This window comes from Magnolia sinica, chromosome 11 (genome assembly GCF_029962835.1).
Source record: "Magnolia sinica isolate HGM2019 chromosome 11, MsV1, whole genome shotgun sequence".
In the NCBI taxonomy this organism is placed as follows: Eukaryota; Viridiplantae; Streptophyta; class Magnoliopsida; order Magnoliales; family Magnoliaceae; genus Magnolia; species Magnolia sinica.
The window spans coordinates 24,640,113-24,665,697 of record NC_080583.1 but is presented as its reverse complement, the minus strand read 5'-3'; the positions used below and the strand labels follow the sequence as shown (position 1 = coordinate 24,665,697).

Below are 25,585 nucleotides of genomic sequence, written 5' to 3'. Positions count from 1 at the left end.
GTATGTATTGTATATCCATGTTGTTCATCTGTTTTGCCAACTCATTTTAAGGCATGCTCCAAAAATGAGGCAAATGCAAATATTAGGTGGACCACTAGTGGGTGAGGCCCTAAATGTGGGGCCCACCTCAACATATTTATATATCCATGCCGTCAATCTGTTTTGCTAACTCATTTTAGGGCATGGTCCCAAAAATCAGACATCTAAATCTCACGTGGACCACTAGTGAGTGACGACTTGAATGTGGGGCCCACCTCAAGCATTTGTTGTATATCCATGTCATCCATCCTTTTTGCCAACTCATTTCAGGGCATAGTCCAAAAAATGAGACAGATCCAAATCTTAGGTGGACCACATAATAAGGATTAAATTCCCACCATTAAAAACTTCTTGGGACCAAAAATAAATTTTAAATCAAGGAGTTATTTGTTTTCTCCCTTCATCTGAATCTATGTGACCTTATCAACAAGTTCGATGGCAAATAAACATTACAGTGGGCCCTAAGAAGTTTTCAATAGTGCACATTCAAACCCTACTGTGTTGTCCACTTGAGATTTGGATTTGCTTCATTTTAGGGACCATGCCCTAAAATGAACTAGAAAAACTGATGGACGTCAGAGATATACAACACATAAATCCAGGTGGGCCCCATGCACCAAAACAGTGCCAAGTGCTCTGAGCAGCATATGCCGCAGAGTATAATTCATTTTGAGAGAAAGAGAGAGAGAGAGAAAGAAAGAAAGGGCAAAGAGAGTGATGGGGACATCTCGCGCACACGCACGCCCCCCTTACATACCTACACAAGGAGGAGGGCCCCACCTTCGATCTGGATCAATGATGACATCCATGGAGGGCCTCCTAATTAGAGGACTGTTTTGGTTCCTTGGGGTGGACCCGATCATCATGTGGATCCCATCATTGGATCTCATGATCGTGGCCCACTACCGTAGGTGACCTAGGACTTTGAGTTTTGCTTATTACCATTATTAGGAACATCATGAACGGTTTAGATTGCATTGATTAGTTGTTATTTTTTATTACTTCGTCTTTAAGTAATAGTATGCGCACATTGCGTGACTTTTGGGGTATAGGTTTTTCTTATAAATAGACAACTCCTTATAGAGTTTTTTTCATTGAAGATTGAATAAAATTTCTGCATTTTCATGCTTATCTCTGAGTTGCGAAGCCTAATTGGGTGCGAAACCCTCCCTTCTTCTTCGAAGGGCTAACTACCGTGGTGCGAAGCCGTTTCCATCCCAAATCGCCCCTATCTCCTAACATCCATATTCCTTATCTCTTACAGTCATCCCCTCGTCAAATCCACCCACGTTTGCAGCTAATCTTTCTCCTACAACAAATTTTCAGAATCTGGCCCTTCAGGAGGGCTAAAACTTTGACGAAGCACCGTGCACAAACCAGATATCCGATCGGCGCGAAACTTGGCGTGAAGGTGGAACTCCCCTGGCCGACTAGCACCTAGCTGGCTGATTTCAGATTCGTAGGCCCCACACACATGCGGGCAGGATCCCACGAACGTGCGTCAGGCCCGGGCCGCTGTCCGCACGTGTAGATCATCTTGGGTTCGTTTCTCTCTTCTATTTCACTCCTCTCTCGCCTTATTTCCCTAACCTTAACCCTAGATAATCCTAAATCCCAAGTCATATTCCACTTTTGCAAACCTTAGGTTTTCCCGATTTGAAACATGTGAATCCCTTGGATTAGGAAGTAATCCTTTGCACGTGTGGATGAATTTACTCTCCTTTGAGCATTGTTTAGTCTATAATTTTTAATTGATCTAACCCTAACATGTGTAGGCTTGGACCCACATAGATTCCCCTTGTTGAATGCTTGACTTTTATGTGGGATGTGGAATTTTTTATGATTGTTTTAAAATTAATGTGATCTAAAGCCTAAAATCTTGCATATCATATTTAATTTTCATGTCCTGCATCAAATTTGGTATCAGAGCTTAGGTTTTTCATAGGGGATTGCATTGCATGTTTAGGGTTTAGTCCACTTGCGTTTATTTTGCATTAAACTTTATCATATAGGGCAATTTAGAACCCATCATTCACAACATAGACTACTGAATTTTCTATTGTCAAAAATTCCCCAATTTTCATTGCTGAATTTTTTATTAACAAACTATTTGGATAGTTATGTTGCTGGAATTTTAGGAGCGTTGCGTAGTTTCCCTCATATAGAGTCCTACGGGAGCATTTAGTCCCATTTAGATTCATAAGTTGCATTAGAGGACCTTTGAGTTAAGTGGGTATTTTATGCCCAGTACTGGTCGCGGTTTTGGGTTGCACCCTGCACTAAACATGGAGCAATTACAAGAGTCAATGGACAACATAACCCGGCAATTTGAGTATTTGGGTAGGCGATTGGAACAACGTATTAACCAATGCTGGGATCAGCTTAATGTGCACGTTACCCAACTAGAGACCTCCGCTTGCGCAAACCCCGCCATTGGAGAAGAGGCCCAATCTCAGGCAGGTGGTCGGAAGGATAGACAAGGGAATAGGGGTGGCGAAAGAAATAGACATGGACGCGCACCAATGCACTTACCCCACGAGGGGCATCATGATCATTATGACCCAGATGCACAATTCCTTAAGGGAGTTAGAGTAGAAGCCCCTACGTTTAATGGCCACTTGAGCCCTAAAGCTTTTCTAGATTGGCTGGCGGATATGGACCACTATTTTGAGTGGTACGACATGTCGGATGCTCGTCGAGTCCGATTTGCCAAGATGAAGCTTGTGGGCCAAGCAAAGAGGTTTTGGGCTACTGTGGAGCGAAAGAAAGAGAGGTTGAGGGAACCCCCAATAGTCCATTAGGGAGAAATGAAAGAAACTCTTAAGGAAAAATACTTCCCTTTCTCTTATCACTTGAGGTTGGTTGAGAAATCAAAGTCCAAGTCTAAACCTCTCCATATTCTAAATACCAAAAACTTTGAGCGAGAAACTGAGTCGGACTCGATGGTGTACGCCCTTGTGGCTAGGGAAAGTGCCCCTGAGGCTAGTGCAAAGTTACCCATTAAGGCCATTTCAGTAGTGGATGAGTTTCGTAATGTCTTTCCCGATGATCTAGGGCGACTCTACCAAACCTATCTGAGGTGGTCAATAGGAGTCTGGAAAATTTACTCAAGTGTTTAGTGGGAGGAGCACACTAGGACGTGGGACACTGCACTACCTATCACCGAGTTTGGATTTAATAGTTTTGTCAATAGATCCACAGGTGTAAGTCCTTTTGAAGTCGTTACTGGTTATAAACCTAGGAAGCCTATTGATCTTGTCCCTATGTCCCTGTCCCATAGGCCATCAGAGTCTGCAGAGTCCTCTACACATCACATTCATTCATTGCATCAAGAAATCAGGCGAAAGATCAATACTAGTAATAAACATTACAAAATTTCTGCTGATCAACATAAACGATTGAAGGAATTCAATATAGGGGACTTTGTGATGGTCTGTATCAGGCCAGAGCGGTACCCCCAGGGAGCCATTCGTAAATTACACGCGCGTAGCGCTGGACCATTCAAAATTATAAAACGAAACGGTCTCAATGCGTATGTCGTAGATCTTCCACCTTCCATGGGAATTAGTTCCACATTGAATGTGGAAGATCTAGTTGCATTTTAGGGGACCACGATACATTGTCCAGCCTGTTACCTAAACATTTTGATTCTTCAGACCTTTCCCTTGATCCATGGCCCCCTCCCGACCCATCTTCCCAGCCTCTACCTCCCATACCCACACCCAGATAGGAGATAGAGGATATTCTGGACCATTAGATAATATCAACGTCAGATGGTGGATTTCAAAAGTTCCTAGTCAAGTGAAAGTCACGCCCAGCTTCAGACAGTACATGGCTCACTGAGGAGGAGCTTTAGAGACTTGATCCGGACATCTTGAAGCGGTTTGGGAGTTTTGTTTCGCCGGTGGCGAAATCTTCGTATCCGGAGAGAGTTGATAGGGACATCTCGCGCACACGCACGCCCCCCTTATGCAAGTACGTGAGGAAGAGGGCTTCGCCTTCGATCTGGATCAATAACGACATCCATGGAGGGCCTCTTATTTAGAGGACTGTGTTTTGGTTCTTTGGGTGGACCCGATCATCATGTAGATCCCATCATTAGATCTCATGATCATGGCCTACTACCCTAGGTGACTTAGGACTTTGAGTTTTGCTTATTACCGTTATTAGGAACATCATGAACGGTTTAGACTGCATTGATTAGATGTTATTTTTTATTACTTCGTCTTTAAGTAATATCAGCGCACATGGTGCGGCTTTTGGGGTATAGGTTTTTCTTATAAATAGGCAACCCCTTGTAGGGTTTTTCCATTGAAGATTGAATAAAATTTCTGTGTTTTCTTGCTCCTCTTTGAGTTGTAAAGCCTAATTGGGTGCAAAACCCTCCTTTCTTTGAAAGGCTAACTACCGTGGTGCGAAGCCACATCCATCCCAAATCACCCCCATCTCCTACCATCCATATTCCTCATCTCTTACAGTCATCCCCTCATCAAATCCACCCACGTTTGCAGCTAATCTTTCCCCTACAGCAAATTTTCAGAATCTGGCCCTTCCGGATGGCTGAAACTTCGACGGAGCACCGTGCACAAACCAGATATCCGATTGGCATGAAACTTGGCGTGAAGGTGGAACTCCCCTGGCCGACTAGCACCTAGCTGGCTGATTTCAGATTCGTGGGCCCCACACACATGTGGGCAGGATCCCACGCACGTGCGTCAGGCCCGGGCCGCTGTCCGCACATGTAGATCATCTTGGGTTCGTTTCTCTCTTCTATTTCACTCCTCCCTCGCCTTATTTCCCTAACCCTAGATAATCCTAAATCCCAAGTCATATTCCACTTTTGCAAAACCTAGGTTTTCCCGATTTAAAACATGTGAATCCCTTGGATTAGGAAGTAATCCTTTGCACGTGTGGATGAATTTACTCTCCTTTGAGCATTGTTTAGACTATAATTTTTAATTGATCTAACCCTAACATGTGTAGGCTTGGACCCACATAGATTCCCCTTGTTGAATGCTTGACTTTTATGTGGGATGTGGAATTTTTTATGATTGTTTTAAAATTAGTGTGATCTAAAGCCTAAAATCTTGCATATCATATTTAATTTTCATATCCTGCATCAAATTTGGTATCAAAGCTTAGGTTTTTCATGTCCTGCATCAGAGAGGGGGAGTTGCACCGGAGGGGATAGGAAGAAGTAGTAGCAACGGTTGCTACAACTGCCGCATAACGCCACAGCAATCGAAGAAAAGAAGAATCAAGTATGTTCTTTTAGGGTTTTTTTTTTCCCTTTTCCCGTTTTCTTTTAGGGTTACTGTGTGCAATGACTATTACGAGGACCGTAACAGTTGTTATGCCTTACAATGGCGGTTGCGATTCATTTTTTCTAGACCTCCCCGTTTTAGCCCCATATCGCATAACGATAATCGTTGTTGCCATTACGTATCAACCATTATGACCAATGCATAACCGATTTTGCACACCTTGCTCATGGACTTCCATTGGATAACTAAAAAGTCCCGAACAAAAATTCATAGGTTGGTAAGTTAAAGTCAATTTACTAGTCCTGCATCATTAATTCATGGATTTGTAAGTAAAGTCAATTTGTTTAGGGGATTGTTTGGATGTAAGGAATTGGAATTCTCAAGAAATTTTAATTCGCCATCATCTAAAGCATTATCCCAACTAATTGGGGTCAGCAAAATTTAATTGCATGGTATTTTTTCAATTGAAGGAGAATTCCAAGAATCAGATTCTCTGGTTTGGAGGACGACAGAAGATTCCATGGAAGTAATGAATGAGGCCATTAGAGAGAGAGAGAGAGAGAGAGAGAGACAGAGAGAGAGAGAGAGAGTGTGAATCCATGGAATTTGGAATACATGTATTTTATGGAGGGGGATTTTATATGATTTTACAAGAATAGCACCAATAGGTAATAAGATGAGGGAAAGTAAAAATAGATGGTTCTGCCGTGTGCAACAGAGACCAAGAACTGCACCAATTAGGAGTGGGTTGGTTCATGTTAAAGGCACAATAAGGGAAAGGGGAAGACCCAAAAAGATGTGGGCAGAGGTAGTAAGGAAAGATTTGATTTGACCTATGGTCTAAGGATGTGGTCCTTGATGGAGTGGAATGGCAAAACAAGATTCATGTCGCCAACCCTATTAGTTGTGATAATACTTAAATTATGATGATGAGGAGGATGATGATGATGATTGGAAATAGCTTCCATGTGATATAATCTCTCTTAGGACACAAAAAGAGAGAGAACTTCCATAGAATTTGGAATAATAGTGCTTAGGGAGGTGGATATTCATATGATTTTATTTGAAATAGGTTCCATGGGAAATAGTTTCTATCCCTTTTAAGAAATCCAAACCATAAAAAGTTTTGAGTTTCCATGAAAAGAAAATTTCCATAAGTACTAATTTTCCTCGCACGCAATCAGCAAGTGAGTTTGTTGTGCCATTTTCTTTATTAGTTTGGGCACCTCAATCTTTACTATACATCTTCGTTTCTTTCTTTCTTTCTTTCTTTCTTTTCAAATCTTCTCAACTGAAATTTTCTTCACATGTAGCAGGCTCTGAATTTTGGGAGAACTTCAAGGTTGAGCATTCATGGATTTTGACAAACATACAAGAATAAGAATAGCAAATTTAGGGGGATTAAGAAATGAAGTAGGGCCATGGAAATTCATTAATTAATCAATTAGATACTCTATAGTCATGGCATATGGAAAATCAATCAGTGATGAACAGTGAATCAGTTCATTTCACTCAGCTTAGAGTACAGAAGAGAGTCCTACAAATTTGATGTGCTACAACCTTTGTCACATGGATTTCCGTCTCATTCGATGGACTCAGACTCAGTCGAGTCTGATCCTGTTCAACACCATGAATCAATAGTGAAAATAAGCCTGACTTAGACAAGTCACTCCCCAACTTGGGCGAGTTACAGTCGACTTGGAACTAAATTAGTCTCATCTGAGTCTCCGTGTCTTAAAACCATGCACCAACTCTAGAAACCACCAGTGCAATTAAAGGTGCCAAGCACATGGCAAGTGCAAGTCAACCTGGGATGCACGAGACACTTAAGCGTGTGCTTGGAGAATTCAAGTTTAAATTATTTTATATCATACACATTACATAAAGGTGCCTATTTATTTTTTTAGATAGTTTAAGCTCTAAAAGTAATTTTAACAAAGTGAAAAAGAAAGTAGTCGAAAAGTTATTAGCTCTTAGAAACATGATAAGACCTTTTTTCTTGAGATTTGTAGATAAATTATTAGACATCGCTTCCAAAAACTTACATCTACTCAAGAGCTTCACTAAATTCATAAATTGCTCGAATTAAACCAATCAAATTCAACAAAATCATTCCAAGGAAAACTAGAAATAAAACCTCTGGTAATTAAGAAAAATCAAGTTATGAATCAAGTCGTCTATTTATTAAACTAGCAACCAAAATAATCATCATTCAAACCATCAATCAAATTACTAAACTAGTAATCACTAATGAAAAAGTTAACGCTACTAATGTCTTAAAAGTTGCTTCATATTTGGATATAAGGAATCCAAGGGGAAAGAAACTGGATCCCATCAATTAGCCATAATGGTTGCTTGGGTCAACAGAAACAATGGATTCCACAAAGTAATCATTAGCCCTATGTATGATCAAGATTTCTGGCACAAGACATGAGGTGACGGTGGTCTTTTGAATCTAGGTTTCTGCTTGATATCCAAACAACGCCCCTTTTTTTCTTTGGAATCCACTGGAAATGGTAAGCAAAAGGTAATCATTACAGCAATCCACGTCCACATTGTAGGGATGAAAGCTCAAATCAACCAATTCAATCTTCAATCTCTTGTATGGCATAGATGAAAGCTCCAATTGCTTTCAGAAAGTCTACTATGGTGATCTTAAAACACTAATAGAAGAAAGAAATCAGGGTCCCGTGAGTTTATGAAAAATAACTCGTTGATTTTAATCAACCTATGTAATGGATTATATAAGATGGTGCTTGTAATCAATGTATGTAATAATCTATACAATGCGCTTGTGGGAGTTTTATGATCTAATTGTTGGTCCCCAGCCCAGATAAAGGAGGGTTGCGACGAGTTTGCAGCTGGCGTCAAACTAATGCCATAACTTCCAACATGAATCTGTGGCGGAAAAGGATTCATGCAGCCAAGCCCAATTAGTTGGGATAAGGCTTAGATGACAATGATGAGTTTATGAAAAATCAAAGATATTTGGGAGGAGATATTTTCATAATCAGATCTTTGATCTAATGGGAAACAGGAAAATGTGTTGTATGAAACCCCGTAAGCCACACCCTAAGTCTTCCCACCCTTAACGGGTGTCTAGATACCCAAAATACCTTTCTTTGATGTGTTAGGTCATCATTTTATGGATGGCATGAAAGCACACCTAGGCAATAGGCACACACATAGCTAGACCGCCTTGCCTGAGGTGTGGCTGACCCAAAAGCCTGAGGCATACACCTGCCCATTTTTAACTACACTCAAAACCACTACACCATTATTGTCTTATTATAGCTGTGGTTATCTATTGTTTCATATGGTGTGGCCCACCTCATGAGTGGATCAAGTCGATTTTTGCAGTAGGTGATCCTCATGATGGGGCCAACCTATTGGAAGGGTTGGATTTCATGCAAACATGAAAGGTTAGAACTTATTGATTTGTTGGACAGTAACTTATTGTCTAACTTATGTGGGGCCCATTGTCATGTATGTATGACATTTATTCCATCGATCATGTGTGCCCCCTCATGTTCACCCTGGAACCCAAAAATCAGGTCGATTGAAGCTCAGTTCGGCCACACCAAATGGAACAGTGTAAGTTCATTCCTAAAACATTTAAATTCACAAGGTGTGGCCCACCTGAGTTTTGGAATGGCCTGGATTTTTGGGGGGTCCCTTCACACTAGGGTGTTGAGTCTAATGAACGGACTAAATGGCACATAAAGACCATGGTGGACTGTAAAAACAATCCGAAAGTTTTTAATGGTGGCCATCCCCATCAAGCTATTCAATAACAATAACCGTGGCTGTAATGACCAGACTTATAGGTGTTACTATACGCCCATTATGACCTTGCAACAGTCTTTTTTATTATCTTTTTGAAGGAAACAAAATGTATCAGCCCTTTATGGTGCCATATTGGCCTTTGCAACTGTTATAGGCCTGTTACAAGCCTTTTTTTTTTCCCAAATCGAGCATTACATCCCTGTATCGTGTAATAAGCACCACCGTTACCATTACATAATGGCCATTATGTAACCATTTTTGTATACCTTGATCCCCATACCAACTGTTTCCTGTGGTGTGGCCCACCTAAGTTCTTGATCGCTAATTTTTTTTGGAACGGAGACTAAATGGGGGGATATCACCTAATTGGATATCATGCACACATCATGCTGGAATGCATTTTGCTCGACACTCAACACTACCATGAGTTACAATAGTGTTGAAACTATTGGATCATTGTTCACGCACAAGCACAACCAAGGTATTCCAAAATGGTTACTCAACAGTAACGGTGGTAATCGTTACGCATTAAAGTTTGTAATAGCTGTAATGACCGCTGCAGAAAAATTGACCTGTAACAACACATTACAGAGCCAAAATAAGGCTTTTAAAAAAATAAAAAATAAAAAAAGAGATGTATCGGCCGTTATACAGTAACAACGATGGCCATTACGGCCACTGTTACCATTATGGAATACCTTGCAGGCAGCACACACATACAGGGAATGATAATGTCCCCACCTTCAAAAGGATGTTATAAACATACCCAAAGTCGATAGATTTCGATTTTGCCGTAAGACAGCCCCTACTAAGATTACAGAATCAAACTGCGATGACTCTGTTGGCAAATCAAGCAACTATGTCCTAAACATTGATCCAGATAGGTTGAATCGCCAAAGAGCGGAGCTGCGGGACTCGGTTGTGGTGATTGCTAAGGGGCTTCGATCGCGCATGTCCAGGAATGGATCGATGACTGTTGCGGAATCAAACCAGGAAAATATAATATTAAACCGATTGGTTTCAACGAGTTACGGGTGAAGGTTTGTCCGGGGCTAAACTATGAATTATTGATAATGGCTGGCTCCATCCATTCCGATGGTCCTGTATCAAAGATTCTCAGCTGGGATGAATTCTCCATGTTCGGGATGGAGGAAGTATGGATTCTTATTTGGGGAATCCCAATGGAGCTATGGTATGAAGAGTTCTTCATCTCCACAGCTAATCTCTTGGGCTCTCTCATTGAGCTGGATCTCAAGACAAAAGTTGGAGGGAAAGTGGTGGTCATTAGAGTCTGGGTTAGAAGGAAGAAAGGGGATACGCCGCCCCCCCCAATTCAAATCCAAGCTGATAACAGACTTATCCTCCTTCCGGTGCAAAGAGAGGCGAAGGATGTCAGCATCCCTAGGTGGGGTGATATCTGGAGAGCCAAGGACCCTCCTTCTTAGGGGTCCAGGGAGCAAGGAGCACAATTTCAGTGCTCCAACCGAGCTCCGCAATTACCCCTTTAGGATACAGCTATCCCCTGCAGGAGCAGTCTTTTCAGAGGACACGCGTCGCCCTCGTGGACCCGCAGCTACTCTGTCTCGACAACTCCGTCCCTCGAGACGAGCAAATGCCTCTGAGAGGGGCTATGATGGTGCCACGTACGCTGATTGCGGCTCTCATTCTAATCCAGAACGCGAACAGCTATAAGGAAAGCAGAGGTCAATTTGCGAGAAGACACGTGGCCTCACCTCGCTTATCCAAACATCCCATCGGGTCTAATTCTGAAATCGGTCCGGACCCGAACCCGGACCCGAAAACCCCTCCCTAACTAAATCCCACTGCTCCCGTGACCCAGAACTTCATCCTTCTAACCCATACCAACGCTACCACCCCAGACCCTTTATAAAAAAAACCCAAAATACACAGACGATTTGTCGAATTCCTCCTTCCTTCAGCGCCAAGCAGCAAGGAGCGCCGACTCCTTTCTATATAGCGGAGAGAGGTGATATCGATCTAAACCTCGCTGATCGAAATTCAGAAAATGAAGAGTCTGAGGACATATCCTCTTCGACGGATCAGATTTCTCTCCCCGACTCTCCCATTCCATACCATGCCTCTTCCCCTTGAGACTGGACCCAACTTGGCCCCATTATGCTTTTTCAAGAAGGCCCTGAAGAAGACATCATAGAGTCAGAACCTCTGCAGATGTGAGCTAATCCCCCCCCAGAATCAAGGTAATGTCCCAAATAAAAATCGAGTTGAAGACCCTACCAGATCTAACCTCATCCAAACCATCCAGAGGAAGAAATGGATTAGGGATGCTGTCGGCCATGTCAGGAGATCATTAGGGCTGTCATTCGGAGATTGTCTGGAGGATTATATAGCGCTCTTCCAATGTATCGAGGACAAAGGAAGACCTCTTCCAGCCCTCAGATCCCCTTCTAAGCGGATATCTAGATCAATTAGCAACAGGGAGCTGACTCGGTTGGTGTCTCCTCCCATTTCGATGTACGGTAGCATCGAAAAGACAGTCAGGTAAGAAACTCGGGGCAATTCAGTTCCTCAATAAAGATCATCTCCTGAAACATCAAAGGGGCGGGGTCCAAGCAAAAAAGAAGACTTATCAAAGACTCCGTCAGTAGAAAGAATCCAGATATTGTTTGTTTCCAGGAATCTAAGATCCCCCAGTTTAATGATAGGCTAATTTCCTCTTTATGGAAGGTTCCAAACGCTAAATGGATCGCTCTCGACGCACAGGGTAGTGCGGGAGGTATTTTGGTGGCCTGGAAATCGTCTCTGTGGGCTTAGCAAAAATCCTGGGTAGGACAATTCTCAGTGTCAATCATTCTGCAGGAGATATCTAACAGGCACAAGTTCCTCTTCATCTCTGTGTATGGGCCTATTCTTGACTCCGGTAGAGCAGAATTCTGGGAGGAACTGTCTTCTTCAAGACAGTCTTTTTCGGGCCCGTGTTGCATTGCGGGAGATTTTAACACATGTAAAGCAACAGATGAGCATTACAAAGCCAGAAAGGCTCCTCCAGCGATGAAAGTTTTCTCAGATTAGATCGAAGATCAAGAGCTCATGGACCTGCCTCTCTCAGGGGCCAACTTCACATGGACTAACGGGATAGCCTCTCCTATTATGTATAGGCTGGACAAATTCTTAATCTCTCCGGATTGGATGGAAATTTTTCCTTCGATTCATCAATCCGCTCTTCCGAGAATAACTTCAGACCTGATGCAGGACAATTAACCACTTGCTCTAAAAGCTCGAACTGTTAGAGTATGGCGAATTAATCCCTTTATCTCATAGCCCAAGCCCCACATCTCATGGGTTAGGACCTCGGTCGAACCCCCTTCGTGGGCCCCAAATCACATGGGTCGTCCACCCCGAGTGTGTCCCCGCATCCCACGGGCTACCCCACTCGAGCCCGGTGTGAAATGCGCATTACTCACCCCTGGTAAGGAGTCTCGAACACTAGACCTCCCCCGTGGGCCCCAAATCGCATGGGTCACCCACCCCGAGTGTGCCCCTGCATCCAACAGGCGACTCCACTTGAGCCCAGTGTGAAAATGCCCCTGCATTAATCACCCTCGGTGAGAAGTCTCGAACACGAGACCTCCCGCTCTGATACCAATTTGATGCAGGACAATTAACCACTTGTTCTAAAAGCTCGAACTGTTAGAGTATGGCGAATTAATCCCTTTATCTCATAACCCAAGCCCCACATCTCATGGGTTAGGACCTTAGTCGAACTCCCTTCGTGGCCCCAAATCACATGGGTCGTTCACCCCAAGTGTGTCCCCGCATCCCACGGGCTACCCCACTCGAGCCCGGTGTGAAATGCGCATTACTCACCCCTGGTAAGGAGTCTCGAACACGAGACCTCCCCCGTGGGCCCCAAATCGCATGGGTCACCCACCCCGAGTGTGCCCCTGCATCCAACAGGCGACCCCACTCGATCCCGGTGTGAAAATGCCCCTGCATTAAGACCATTGTCCGATTTTTCTATCATCAAAGGAGGACAATTGGGGCCCTAAACCCTTTCGGTTTGATTCTTCTTGGTTTAACATAGACGGTTTTTTCAAAGATGATTTCTGTTTGGTGGTCTAAATTTCAGGTGGAAGGGAATGCAGGTTTCAGACTTCAATCCAAACTCAAACTACTCAAAGGGAGGCTAAAGCAGTGGAAGAAAACAGAGCTCTACACAAGAGAGGTTGAATTGGAAGGCATGCTTTCAGATCTGCAAAACATCGATTCCTCTTCAGAACAAGTGCCAATGTCGTATGCTACGCAGATCAGAAGAATCGACCTGATTCAATCCATCCCAGCAAGGGTCCTGGAAAAAGAAATCTCCTGGAAACAAAAGAGACAAATAAATCAGGGAGGGTGACAAGAATACGGGCTATTTCCACAACATCGCTAGTATGCGGGCCAGATGTAACAAGATCACCAGTATTGTAATCGATGAAGAGCAAATTGAAGATAAAAATATCATTGCAGAGAAGGCCATTCAATTCTTCAATTCTCTCCTATCGACTGAAGTATGGAAAAGACCGTATTTGGATCTCCTTCATATGGATAGCATTTCAGACACAAATTCCAGAATTCTCGAATCCCCTTTTAAGGTGGAAGAAGTGAGGAAAGCAGTTGAGTTGAGTGGCGACAAGTCCCCTGGTCCAAATGGTTTCCCCTTATCGTTTTTACACAAACTCTGGGATGTGATCCATCTCGATATCAGGGATTTTTTCCATGAAATCTTCGAAAGAGGCAGACTGTTTGCGGGCTTAGGAGCTTCCTTTATCGCTCAAATTCCCAAAGTGGCGGGTGCGGCCACCTTCAAAGATTTCAGACCCATCAGTCTGATCGGAGCCTCATATAAAATTCTAGCAAAAGTTCTAGCATCCCGTCTTAAGATAGTGATTGGGAAAATCATCTCAGCTAACCAAAACGCTTTCTTTCCGGGTAGACAAATAATCGATTGTGCGCTCATTGCTAAGGAGTGTCTCGACTCTTGTCATCGATCGGGATCGAAGAGCATTTTATGTAAGCTGGACATCGAGAAGGCTTACGACCATGTCAATTAGGACTTCCTCCAGTACATGCTTAGAAGGTTGGGGTTTGGCTCCAGGTGGAGAGGGTGGATTAGCGAATGTATAGGATCGGCTCACTTCTCAGTCCTACTCAACGGACCTCCAAAAGGCTTCTTTAAAAGTTCTAGAGGCCTGCGGCAAGGTGACCTATTATCCCCATTTCTTTTCCTCATAGTGGGAGAAGCTCTGTATAGAATGCTCCATAAAGGCCAAGCCGATGGCATTCTTAGTGGTATAAGCATCCCCGATTTGCCTAGCCCGATCTCCCACATTCTATACCCTCATCTTTTCAGAAGCTTCTCTGGACAAGATCGAAAACCTTCGCACAACGATCAGATGTTTTGAGGCGGTGTCGGGGCTGAGGGTGAATCTGGAAAAATCCAAGATATTCGAGGTGAACTTGGATGAAGGTGAGATCGATACATTAGCGGGATCCCTTCACAGTGTTCCAGCCGTTCTCCTGTCTTCTTTTGTCGGCCTCCCTCTATGTATTGGTAAGCCTCCCAAGTTTCTATGGGATAAGATTATTGCCAGGTTCGAGAATTATCTCTCTGGGTGGAAGTGTCGCCACCTCTCCATGAGAGGTCATCTGACTCTCATTAAAGTGGCCCTCTCTACTCTGCCCCTCTACTTCATGTCTTTATTCAGATGTCCTTCGTCGGTCCTAGATTCGATAGATAAACTCAGGCGCAATTTCTTTTAGTGCGGTAAAGAAGGTATGAAGAAAATTCCATCTCTTAGACTGGAAGGAAGTATGCAAGCCCATCAAAGAGGGCAGAGCTGGGGTGAAAGACCTTAAGAAGATGAATCATGCTCTCCTAGGGAAATGGATTTGGAGACTAGGGACAGAGGGCAACAATCTGTGGAACATTATCATTAAAAGTAAATATGGAGTTTCAAAAGGGGGTTGGTGGACAAAAGAGTCGTCTCTCTACAGGGCTTCTCATATTTGGAGGGGCATCCTAAGTACGAAGAATGTTGTTCTTAAAGGAATCAAATTCGAAGTTGGTCACGGCACAAATATCAAATTCTGGGAGGACCTTTGGGAGGGTGAAGCTCCTCTCAATGAGCGTTTTCTGAATATCTTCAGATTGGCGCGAAACAAATCAGCCTCTGTCACTAACTGCTTCTCGATATCCTCGGGTAAGTATGTTTGGAATGTGGTTTGTAGAAGGAATCTCCAAGATTGGGAGATTTCTGAATACATCGATCTTCTAGAATGCATCTACCGATCCACGCCTAACCCAAGAAATGCAGACTCTCTGGTATGGAGATTGGAAAAGACGAGAATTTTCTGTCAAATCTCTCTATCACCACTCTCTTATCCCTCATAGTCATACCCCGGCTATTAAGCAGGCATCCCATTTCATCTGGAAGTATTCGGCTCCCCCCAAGATAGTTTGCTTCAGCTGGTTGGTCGATAGGAAGAGAATTCTCACTGTTGCCAACTTGAAAAAATGGGGTATGCAGCCTTTGTTGTATGAAGGAGGAAGAAACAATAGAGCACCTGCTTCTTCACTGTCCGTTCATATCTAAAATTTGGACAAATTTCTTCTTACGGTTCAGTATCTCTTGGTGTATTGCAGATTCGACGGATAGTCTGCTTTTAGCATGGCATGGGTCAGATTGGAGAAAAGAAGAAAATGCATATGGAGAATGTCCATCCTTGCAATCTAGTGGTCAGTTTGGGTCAAGGTGTCCCATATCGGTATCGGTTGGCGTAACGGTGCCCTCCGAAACCAATACGGATACGGGGGGCATAACGGCCCGTAACGGCACAAATTATTATTTTTTTTGCCAAAAAGATATGAAAAAATATAAATTAAATCCGGAATATTCTAAGCATTCCAATATGCATTCATTTATAAATTGGAACATGTTTATGGTGGTGTAATGGTCCACTCTTTGGTGAGAAGTTGTATCGGACTGTCTGATTAATTTTTTAACCAAGTAACTTGATTTGACTACAAAATTCATATATTTAATTTTCTAAATATGTAATTTATATACTTAACAACTTGATATCATTTCTCCCAATAGTTCTTTAAAAAAATGAAATTAAATTCAGGTAGATGGCATTGCCAATTTGGGGCTGACTTGGAGGACCAATCTATTCTCCAAATCAGCCTCAAATTCATGCCATTTATTGTCATTATCCCACTTATAAATTGGTGGACATTTATTAGATAGTGAATCATAAAAATAAAAAAATAAAAAAAAAAATCAAAGGCCCTATTTTAAAAAATAAAAGTCCACAAATTAACAATTAAAACTATTCAAACAATTTGATTTTGGCATTGTGAGTTAGCAATTGCAGTACATAATTTAATTACCAAATTTTAAGTTAATATATGTCTCGTGTACAATTTTTTAGGGCTTGAATTAGGAGGGACTCGGATTGTAAAGTGCAGCACACGTGTCAAAGTTTTTTGGGGCCCACCCATGATGAATGTGTTATATCCACATTGTCCATCCATTTTGCCAAATAATTTTAGGGCATGAGCCCAAAAATGAGGCACATCCAAAGCTCAGGTGGACTGCACCATAAGAAACAATAATAATTAAATGTTCACCATTAAAAATTTATTGGGGGCTAGAAAAGTTTTAGATCAAGCTGACATGTGTGTTTTCCCTTCATCCACGTCAGTGTGACCCAATTAATAGGTTAGATTGAAAATAAACATTACAGTGGACCTTAAGAAATTTTTAATGGTGAGCATTCTATAACCACTATTTCCTATGGTGTGGTCCACCTGAGATTTGGATATTACTAATTTTTTGGATCCTGACCTAAAATGACGTGGCAAAATGGATGGACGAAATGGATAAAATATATACATCATGGTGGGGCCCACTCGGGTCTAATCAGATTGGATGGAAAATAAACGTTACCGTGCGCCCTACGAATTGTTTAACTGTGAAAATCATTATTTCCGCTGCTATTTTTGGTGTGGTCTAGATGATCTCTGGATATAATTCATTTTTTGGGTGGTGCTCTAAAATGATCTCTGAAAATAGATGAACGGTGTAGATGTAATAAATACATCACTGTGGAGCCCATATAACTTTGATCTCCTTTGAACCGTTTGTACAACTCGGAGCTTGAGGAGTGTTAGTGTTCGTCTTTGCGTGACACGTACCTACAACAGCTAGCTGCTGCAAATTAAAAAAAAAAATGGAGAGAGGGAAACCGAAAAGAAAAAAAGAGGGAAAGAAGAGAGAAAAGAAAAAAGAGGGAAAGGGGGAAAGAAGAGATTGAGAGAGAGAGAGAGAGAGAGAGGAAGAAGAAGAAGAAGAACAGGAAGAAGCCGCAGCCGCAGCTGCCCGAGAAGAAGTAGAAGAAGAAGAAGAAAGAGAAGAAGAAAGAGAAGAAGAAGAAGAAAAGAAAGGAAAAAAGGTAAGGTTTTTTTTTTGTTTTTTTTTTTTCAGGGCCCGTAACAGCCGTTACGGGTCCATAACGGCCATTATGGCCCATCACGGCCCCGTCACGGCCGTTACGGTCACAAAATTCCGTAACGGCCGTTACGGTCACAAAATTCCGTAACGGCCGTTTCGACCCCGTGTCGTGTAACGGGTCCCACCATTACCGTAACGGACCGATACGTAACCGATTTAGGATACCTTGGTTTGGGTTGAAAGAAACGAGAGATGCTTTGCAAATTCTTCTAAATCTGCGGAGGCGATTTCAGCTAAGGCTAAGGATTTCATCATGAATGGGCGATAAATGTTCCTTTCCTTAAGGATTTTGATTTTAGTTTTTGTTGGCGCTTAGCGGTGCCTGCCCTCTCAGCGGGCACCCTCAGCATCCTTTGTCTTTGTTTTGTTTCCTTTCCTTCAATATAAATCCAGTTACCTTTCAAAAAAAAAAAAAAAAAACATACCCTAAGCTTTTAATTGTAGTTCTTCGTCGAACACAAAATATGTAAACATGTGATAAACTGTCAAAGATTTAATTGCTAGCGCAAATGAAATAACTGTGGATGGATGCAGGCTAAACAAAATGTAAGTCTCAGAAATAGATTAGCCTTCCATGTAATGCTAGCTGATTAAGGTAAGCCTACAGTTGATGCTTCAAGAAATGAGATTAATATGGGGCTTCGAGTATGCTTTCTAATAGGTTGGTATAGACATATTAATGGATTGAAAAAGCAATTATAATGAAATGAGTGCTTATGTTTTCTGTCTGCTTGGATGTTTTAATTTTTAGATCAAACAACCGTTGGGAAAACACAAGAAGTTATGATATGATAACTACCTCCGTTCCTGCAATTCCCATTGCGAGTCCAATATCTGCCTCGTGAAGGGCAGGAGCATCATTTGTACCATCACCAGTCACGGCAACAACTTCATTAAACATGGTGCGCAGGTGTTTTACCAAGGTGTGCTTATCTAACGGTGACGATCTAGCCATCACCTGGTACAACAAGGGAAAAATAATGCAAGCTAGAAACCATCACCTTTTGCCAATAAATCCAGTTTCATTACCATATAAAAAAAAAAAAAAAAAATTAAAATAAAATTAAAAAATAAATAAAACAATTGTGGAGAAAAAAACCTGAATTTTTGGAATTAGTTCAGTCAATTCATCGAGACTCTTCTCTCGGAATACTTGGCCCTCAATGGCTAAACCCCCGTCAGTCAGGATACCACATTCCCTTGCTATTGCCTTAGCAGTGTTTATGTTGTCTCCTGTAACCATTCGCACAGTAATTCCAGCAGACCTGCATATTGCAACTGACTCCCTGACACCCGGGCGGACAGGATCTTTGATACCCACAATTCCAATACAAGTATATCCTCCAGTTGGAATTGGATTCTCAGCAGAGAAATCAGTCCCCATTTCCAGATAAGCAAGGCACAAAGTTCGAAGAGCTTCACTAGCAAAGCGTTCAATTGTATCCTTAAGACAGTTGACAGCTGCTTCATCAAGGCGAACAACCTGACCTGTTGGATCCATAACCTTGTCGCAAGCAGCCAAAATGATCTCGGAAGCACCTTTACAATGGGCGCGGAATCCTCCGTCTGGAAGCTGCAGCACCACCCCCATTCTCTTCTTTTCAGAATTGAAAGGCTCAACTTTTACAAGTTTGGATTCTTGGTGTTCTACCTGAAAATCTCCCCCAAGGGACAACCCAAACTCCAACAAAGCAGCCTCAGTTGGTGTTCCTAAAATTTCACGCTTCCCGTTTTCATCAATCACAACTTCTCCGCCAGTGTTATTAAATATTGACTGCAGAAGAGTTTTCACAGCAACATCTGGAATTTCTGAAGACATATTAAGAGCATCCTTGGTGTTGCTCACTTCCTTGATATTTCCACAAATGCATGCTTTCACGACAGTCATATGATTAGTAGTCAGAGTTCCTGTCTTGTCACTGCATATGGTTGTAGCCGAACCCATTGTTTCACAAGCTGCAAGATGGCGGACTAAGGCTTTATCGTTCATCATCTTCTTCATGGCAAAAGCAAGACTCAAGGTCACAGCTAAGGGCAGGCCTTCCGGAACAGCAACAACAACAATAGTAACCGCAATAGCAAAATATTCCAACATCTCTAATGCATCATCTCCAGACCAACTCCAGTGTGAACCCTCAAGCAGCTTACGGTTAAACATGCCTTGGACCAATACTGCAAATGTCACAACAGCAAAGAATAAACCGATTTTTCCAATAATGGTTGCCACCCCATTCAGTTTCACCTGCAGTGGTGTTTCGTCATCTCCGCCTTCACTGAGCATAGCCATCAGCTTCCCCCATTGGGTTCTCATGCCAACAGTAGTCACCAGCATCTTGCAAGAACCATCTTGGACCTTAGTGCCCGACAGTAGAAATGGGTTTTCGGCATTCACAACAACAGGCTCACTCTCGCCCGTTAAACTGGATTCATTAATCAATACCGAAAATCCCGAGACAAACAGCCCATCTGTTGGGACTTGGTCTCCAATTGCTAGATAAACGATATCACCGGGAAGTAGATCATATATCGAGATCTTCTGTCGGCACCCATTCCTCAAAACTTGAATTGAGATCTTCTTTTTCTCCTTGTCCAAATCCTTGAATTGTAAAGACTGTCGGTAATCACTTGTTGCAGTGACAAACACAACCAACAAAATGCTTGCAACAATCCCAAGGCCATCATGGGCACCTTTCGGCCATCCTTCCATGACAATTCCTACAATCAGAGATACAAAAGCACATACTGCCAGGATGATAAGAGTCATGTCATGAAGCGCTTCCCATACAAAAACCCAATAACTCCGCACCTGGCTTTCAGTGAATTTATTGATTCCATAGATCTCTTGCCTCCTCTTCAACTGATCCTCATTTTTGGTAATCCCGCTGACAGTTGATGTGGAAAGTTTATTCATGATACCCTGTATGCCCCCATGTATTTTCAACTTCTTTACATCGTGGCCTTCAACAATGGAACCCAACTCATCGGCACAAATCTCAAAGCCTGCCGCTTTGACTTCCTCAGGTACAGTGTATGGACTTGGTACAATAGCTGAACATGTTCAGAAAGGACCAAATCGGAATTAGCACCAAAACAATGCAGCATTAAGCAAATTGATTCATAAGGTGTGGAATCTTGATTTGGTCATAATTTAGCATTGATTGAAATGACATGAACCTTACCATGGATAAATTGAAGAGCAGCTTTTGAAACCAAAACAGCAACCCTCAACTTCTCCTGCAAGACACGAAATATCGAAGAGCAGGGTTAGTAGTATAAATCACATGCGAAATTTGCCTATAATAAAAGAAATTTCACATATATTTCTTTTTTATCAGCAATTTCACATACATTTTTATCTTGCTATTCTTGCATATTATTGCATGGAAATACTCAAGTAAAAGCTGTCCAAGGCACTAATCTTAAGGGCATCCTACAAACCATAATAGCATTGATAATCACATTGAACCCCTCATATCTACCTGACTCTGGTTACGGGTATCAAGTATGCCAGGGTCAGGTATGGTTGACCACAACATAATAAATTTTATAGGATATGGGTATAACAAGGATTGGAGAGAAGTAAGCATAATCACATCGAAATATTTCTGTGTGGCCCAATTGGCACAGTGGACCATAAATCTAAATGATTGGTAGGTATTGAGTTCAAAACCCTTTAGCCAGATTTAGAGTTTCAACCAAGGTTACCTGGATCGTGGACCACTCCAGTACATGGCACAGGAATGGGTATGTGGTGCACTACTTCCTCAAATGCATGGTACCCCGGGGTAGTATCATGTGGTACATTAGGGGTGGTATCATGAGGATCACTCCAATACATATAAGTATGTAGTGTAGTTTTATATGAGAAATGACATTGTAATTTAGATATGAAATGATGCATATTATCTTTTATAGGAACCCATGCACAATAATTCATATATGCAAGTTCTTGCATGAGATCAAGGTATAAATCTATATGTTATGAATATAGTAGACATTGCAAGTTAATCTACAGTAGGATTATAGAATCATAATTTTGGATCAGTAAAAATGGCGAATCCAGATCACAAATGACCTGTAATCTGGATAGCCAGATTTGTAATGGAAGGCATAGGGGGGTTGGGAATTTAGGTAACATTGATCAAACAATCAAATAAATATATTGGCAATGGACAATCATTTTACTTATTGCTTGTTCGGAAATTCAATCTGATTAGTATTGGATGATATATTGTTCCAAGCTAATGAAAGCTACATCCAAATTCTACGCAATGGTTTAAATAGAAGAAAGGGAAAGTGAGGAGTAAGGAAAAACAAAAAAGACACTCTAGATCTCTGGCATTGACAAGCTGATCCAGAATGAAGATGAATGAATCACTGGCCCGGCTATCGCTGCTGCCCAATAACATGGGGGGTTGGCAAGTTAGGTAACATTGATCAAACAATCATATAAAATATATTGGCAATGGACAATCATTTTTCCTATTGCCTGTTTGGAAATTCAATCTGATTAGTATTGGATGATATATTGTTCCAAGCTAGTGAAAGCTACATCCAGATTCTACGCAATGGTTTAAATAGAAGAAAGGGAAAATGAGGAGACAAAAAAAAAATCTAGAAAAAAAAAAAAAAATCTCTCTAGATGTCTTGCATTGACAAGCTGATCCGGAATGAAGATGAATGAATCACTGGCCAAGCATTGGCCTGACTACTGCTGCTGCCCGATAACATTCAGACCCCAATTCGTGGACAAGGCATGCATGCCTCAATGCAAAGAGGCATCCAATAACACAAGTTCCTTGCATTCAACCACTGAAATGTATTAACATCATATCCCTCCTTTAGTGTTAGTAAGAAATATATGATATAAAAAATGCTTAAGATCTCTTGTATCATACTTATACTCATAGGCAATCGTGGAAATAAAATCTTAACCAATATCAATCGAAAGAAAGAAAATACTTCAAAAGGAGATCGGTTCCAGTTTCTCAAAATTTAATGAATTTGAAGTACTTGTTCAAACAGAGTGCTGGGGTAATTTGCACGAGGAAAGATTGAACAGGAGACTTGAAGCATATGTGCCAATGTGGCACATGTGTGCAGGATCCGCAATGTTCATTAGGAATGGCAATCATGACCATTTACTGCCAAAAAATCAAGACGCTTTGCTCATTGGGAGGTCAACCTTTGTATGCTGTATACCGGCCACCATACATCTTTTTTCTAACCGTCCATTTTCTCATAGACATGCAACCAACCTGACGAGACCTGCATAATTTTTGGGGCTAGGGCATGTTTACAGTGCCCCATGCGATGACTGGTCCGGATCTCTACAAATTTGCTACTGGCCCATGAGTGCCAAATCATCTGTTCAATCTCTCCTAGTGATTTCTCTTGCTCAAACCCCAACAGAATTTTGATTCATGGGACGGGTTTGGATGTTAGCTCAAATCGGGCCTCCTATAAATTCAAACTTGAAATAAGGAATCTGCAGGTAGCACACGTTTTCCAAAACTGAAACCAAAAGGCACTTTCCCACACAAATCGCTAGTCATGACATTTCCAGTACGAAATGAAACGACATCAGTTGTTATTTGAATCCCCAAACACATAGCAAGAATAAAAACCAACGAAAAAAATAACAAAGCATATCAGATCTTTCTTTTCTTTTTTTTCTTTTTTTTTAGATGGATACAACATATCAGATCTTATACATCAGAGTACCAAACAAACCCAAAACTCCCATTAAATCGAATCAGGAGGGAAAAAATCAACAAGAACAACAACAGAAAACAGAAATCATATTTAAAAGGTTTAAAATTAAAAAAAAAAATTTTAAAAAAAAAAAAATTTGAAAGAAAACTATATAAACCTGATTTGTCCGTCGCATAGCCTCTGCTTCTGACCGCTTTGACAGATTGGCAGTGAACCGGAACCGCCTCTTCGGGTTCTTCACAACCCCACACAGCTTCCGCCATCGTCGCAGTGCCTCCTCCGACGAATTCTTTGATTTCACGCCCCCAAAATTCTCATTTAGATAGCTCTCCATCTCTCCTTATTCAACACAAAAACCGATTTTGGAATCTTTATACCCAAAATTACCGCCAAAATGGCCAAAAGACCCAAGTTTGAATTTGAAAAGACAGTTCAACAGCTCCTAAGAGCTACCCAGAACTAGCCTTTCTTTTGATTTCTAGATGTGGGCCTTATTTTACAGTTTCAAAAGAAGATGCAACCAAGGTTTTCATTGGAGTACGAGACTTTTCAGAGAGAAAGGAGAAAGAATCTAATTTGGGTTGGCTCTCTACGCTGGTATTTGATTTGAGGTGAATTCGCTTCGGATTTTTACTCCGAGAAGAAGCCCTGAACGAGACTTTTCAGAGAGGAGGGGGCCAGAAATTGGACGCTACTTGCTGTAACCGGGGAATCCCTGTAACCCCAAGTTCTTTGGGGCCCACCGTTGTGTTTGTGTTAAATCAACTCCCAGTGGGGAATTGAAGGCTTAATCCTTGAAACCTGCTTGGGGTCACGGGAGTTGCCTTCCTCTCTGTGTGAATTTATAAACATTTTGGAAGGCAAACAAACATCGCGATGGACGCGGCTTCCGTGAATCAGCCGATCCCTGGCTGTAGGGCCCACCGGGATGTACATGTGTTACATTCACGCAGTCCATCCGTTTCTACAGATCATTTTAGGGCATATCCAAAAAATGAAGCAGATCTAAGTTTCAGGTGGACCACACCACAGGAAACAGTGGTGATTGGATACGCACCGTTAAAAACTTCTTGCAGACCATCAGAATTTTTATTTCCCATCCAACCTGTTGGTGAGGTCACAGATACTTGGACGAAAGGACCACACAAATATAAGCTTGATCCAAAACTTTCTGGGCTACGAAAAATTTTTAAGGGTCAATTGCCACTTTTTTGTGGTATAGTCCACCTGAAATTTGGATCTGGTTCATTTTCGGAATCATGTCATAAAATTATCTATCGAAATGGATGGACGGCGTGGATGTAATACACATACATCACAGTCGGCCCACAGATCCAGGATTCACCAAAGCTTTGTCCCATCACGGTTGGTTGAAGGAAGGTTTTAACGGTGGAAGTTACCCTCGACGCTGTTTCCTGTTGCATGGCTGACTTGAATTTTGGATTACTTTACATGGCTCATGTTGATGGCCATGGCTCATGTACTAAATTGAGAGGTGAAGCTTTGGATAGAGTGATTAAAACACACAGGTAGCGTCCTACCGTTAAAACAAAAAGTCAACTCTTCAAGAAGACAGAAGACCTGGGTGTGTTTGATTTCCTATTTACCGTATGTGAACTGTGGTAAATATGTATATAAACTATTCCCTTTGTCCGGAGGAGGGAATATTAATGGAACGATTTTCGGAATATACCTTTTTGGTAAAACGGGTGGGGATGCAAACGGGTCGGGATGGAGTGAAATTTGGGGATCCCACCACGACGCATGTGATCAATCTATGCCGGCTTGTACCAGAAACATAGGCAAATTATAAGCTCAAGTGAACCCCGATGTAGAAAATAATGGGATATTTACGTCCATTGTTGAAATGTGTAACCATCCTACTGACATGTATCTTTGATCCAACCTGTTCATATAATCACACGACACAGATGAAGTGAAAACATAAATATCAGCTTGATACAAAACTCCTATGCCCCATGAGACATTTTCAATGGTGGGTATTTAATCCCCGTTTTTCTTATGCTGTGGTCCACTTGCTCTTTAGATTTGTCTGAATTTTCATTTTATGTATTAAAACGAGCTATTAAAATGAAAGGATGGCTTCGATATGACACATATATATCATGGTGTGCCTTGCAAATTTTTGAACTTTTCCTTACTATTAGTGTCAAGTTAAATCAAAGGTATATCTCACTTGATCGAGCATTCCAGGAAAAACACTCGGATGGAATATCTCATCCC

General features: G+C 41.8%; 1 protein-coding gene across 1 annotated transcript in view; it reads right to left on the bottom strand.

Annotated features, from left to right (window-relative positions):
- Positions 1–24,138, bottom strand: part of LOC131218961 (calcium-transporting ATPase 10, plasma membrane-type-like) — a 50,115-nt gene extending 25,977 nt beyond the window's left edge. The window contains exons 1-4 of the mRNA XM_058213878.1: positions 23,499–24,138; positions 20,806–20,860; positions 18,726–20,674; positions 18,426–18,584 (exon numbers count right to left, since the gene is read on the bottom strand). Of these exons, the coding sequence (XP_058069861.1) occupies positions 18,426–18,584; positions 18,726–20,674; positions 20,806–20,860; positions 23,499–23,675 (2,340 nt within the window). The 5' untranslated portion in view covers positions 23,676–24,138. The remainder of the gene's footprint in view (positions 1–18,425; positions 18,585–18,725; positions 20,675–20,805; positions 20,861–23,498) is intronic.
- Positions 24,139–25,585: the final 1,447 nt, after the last annotated feature.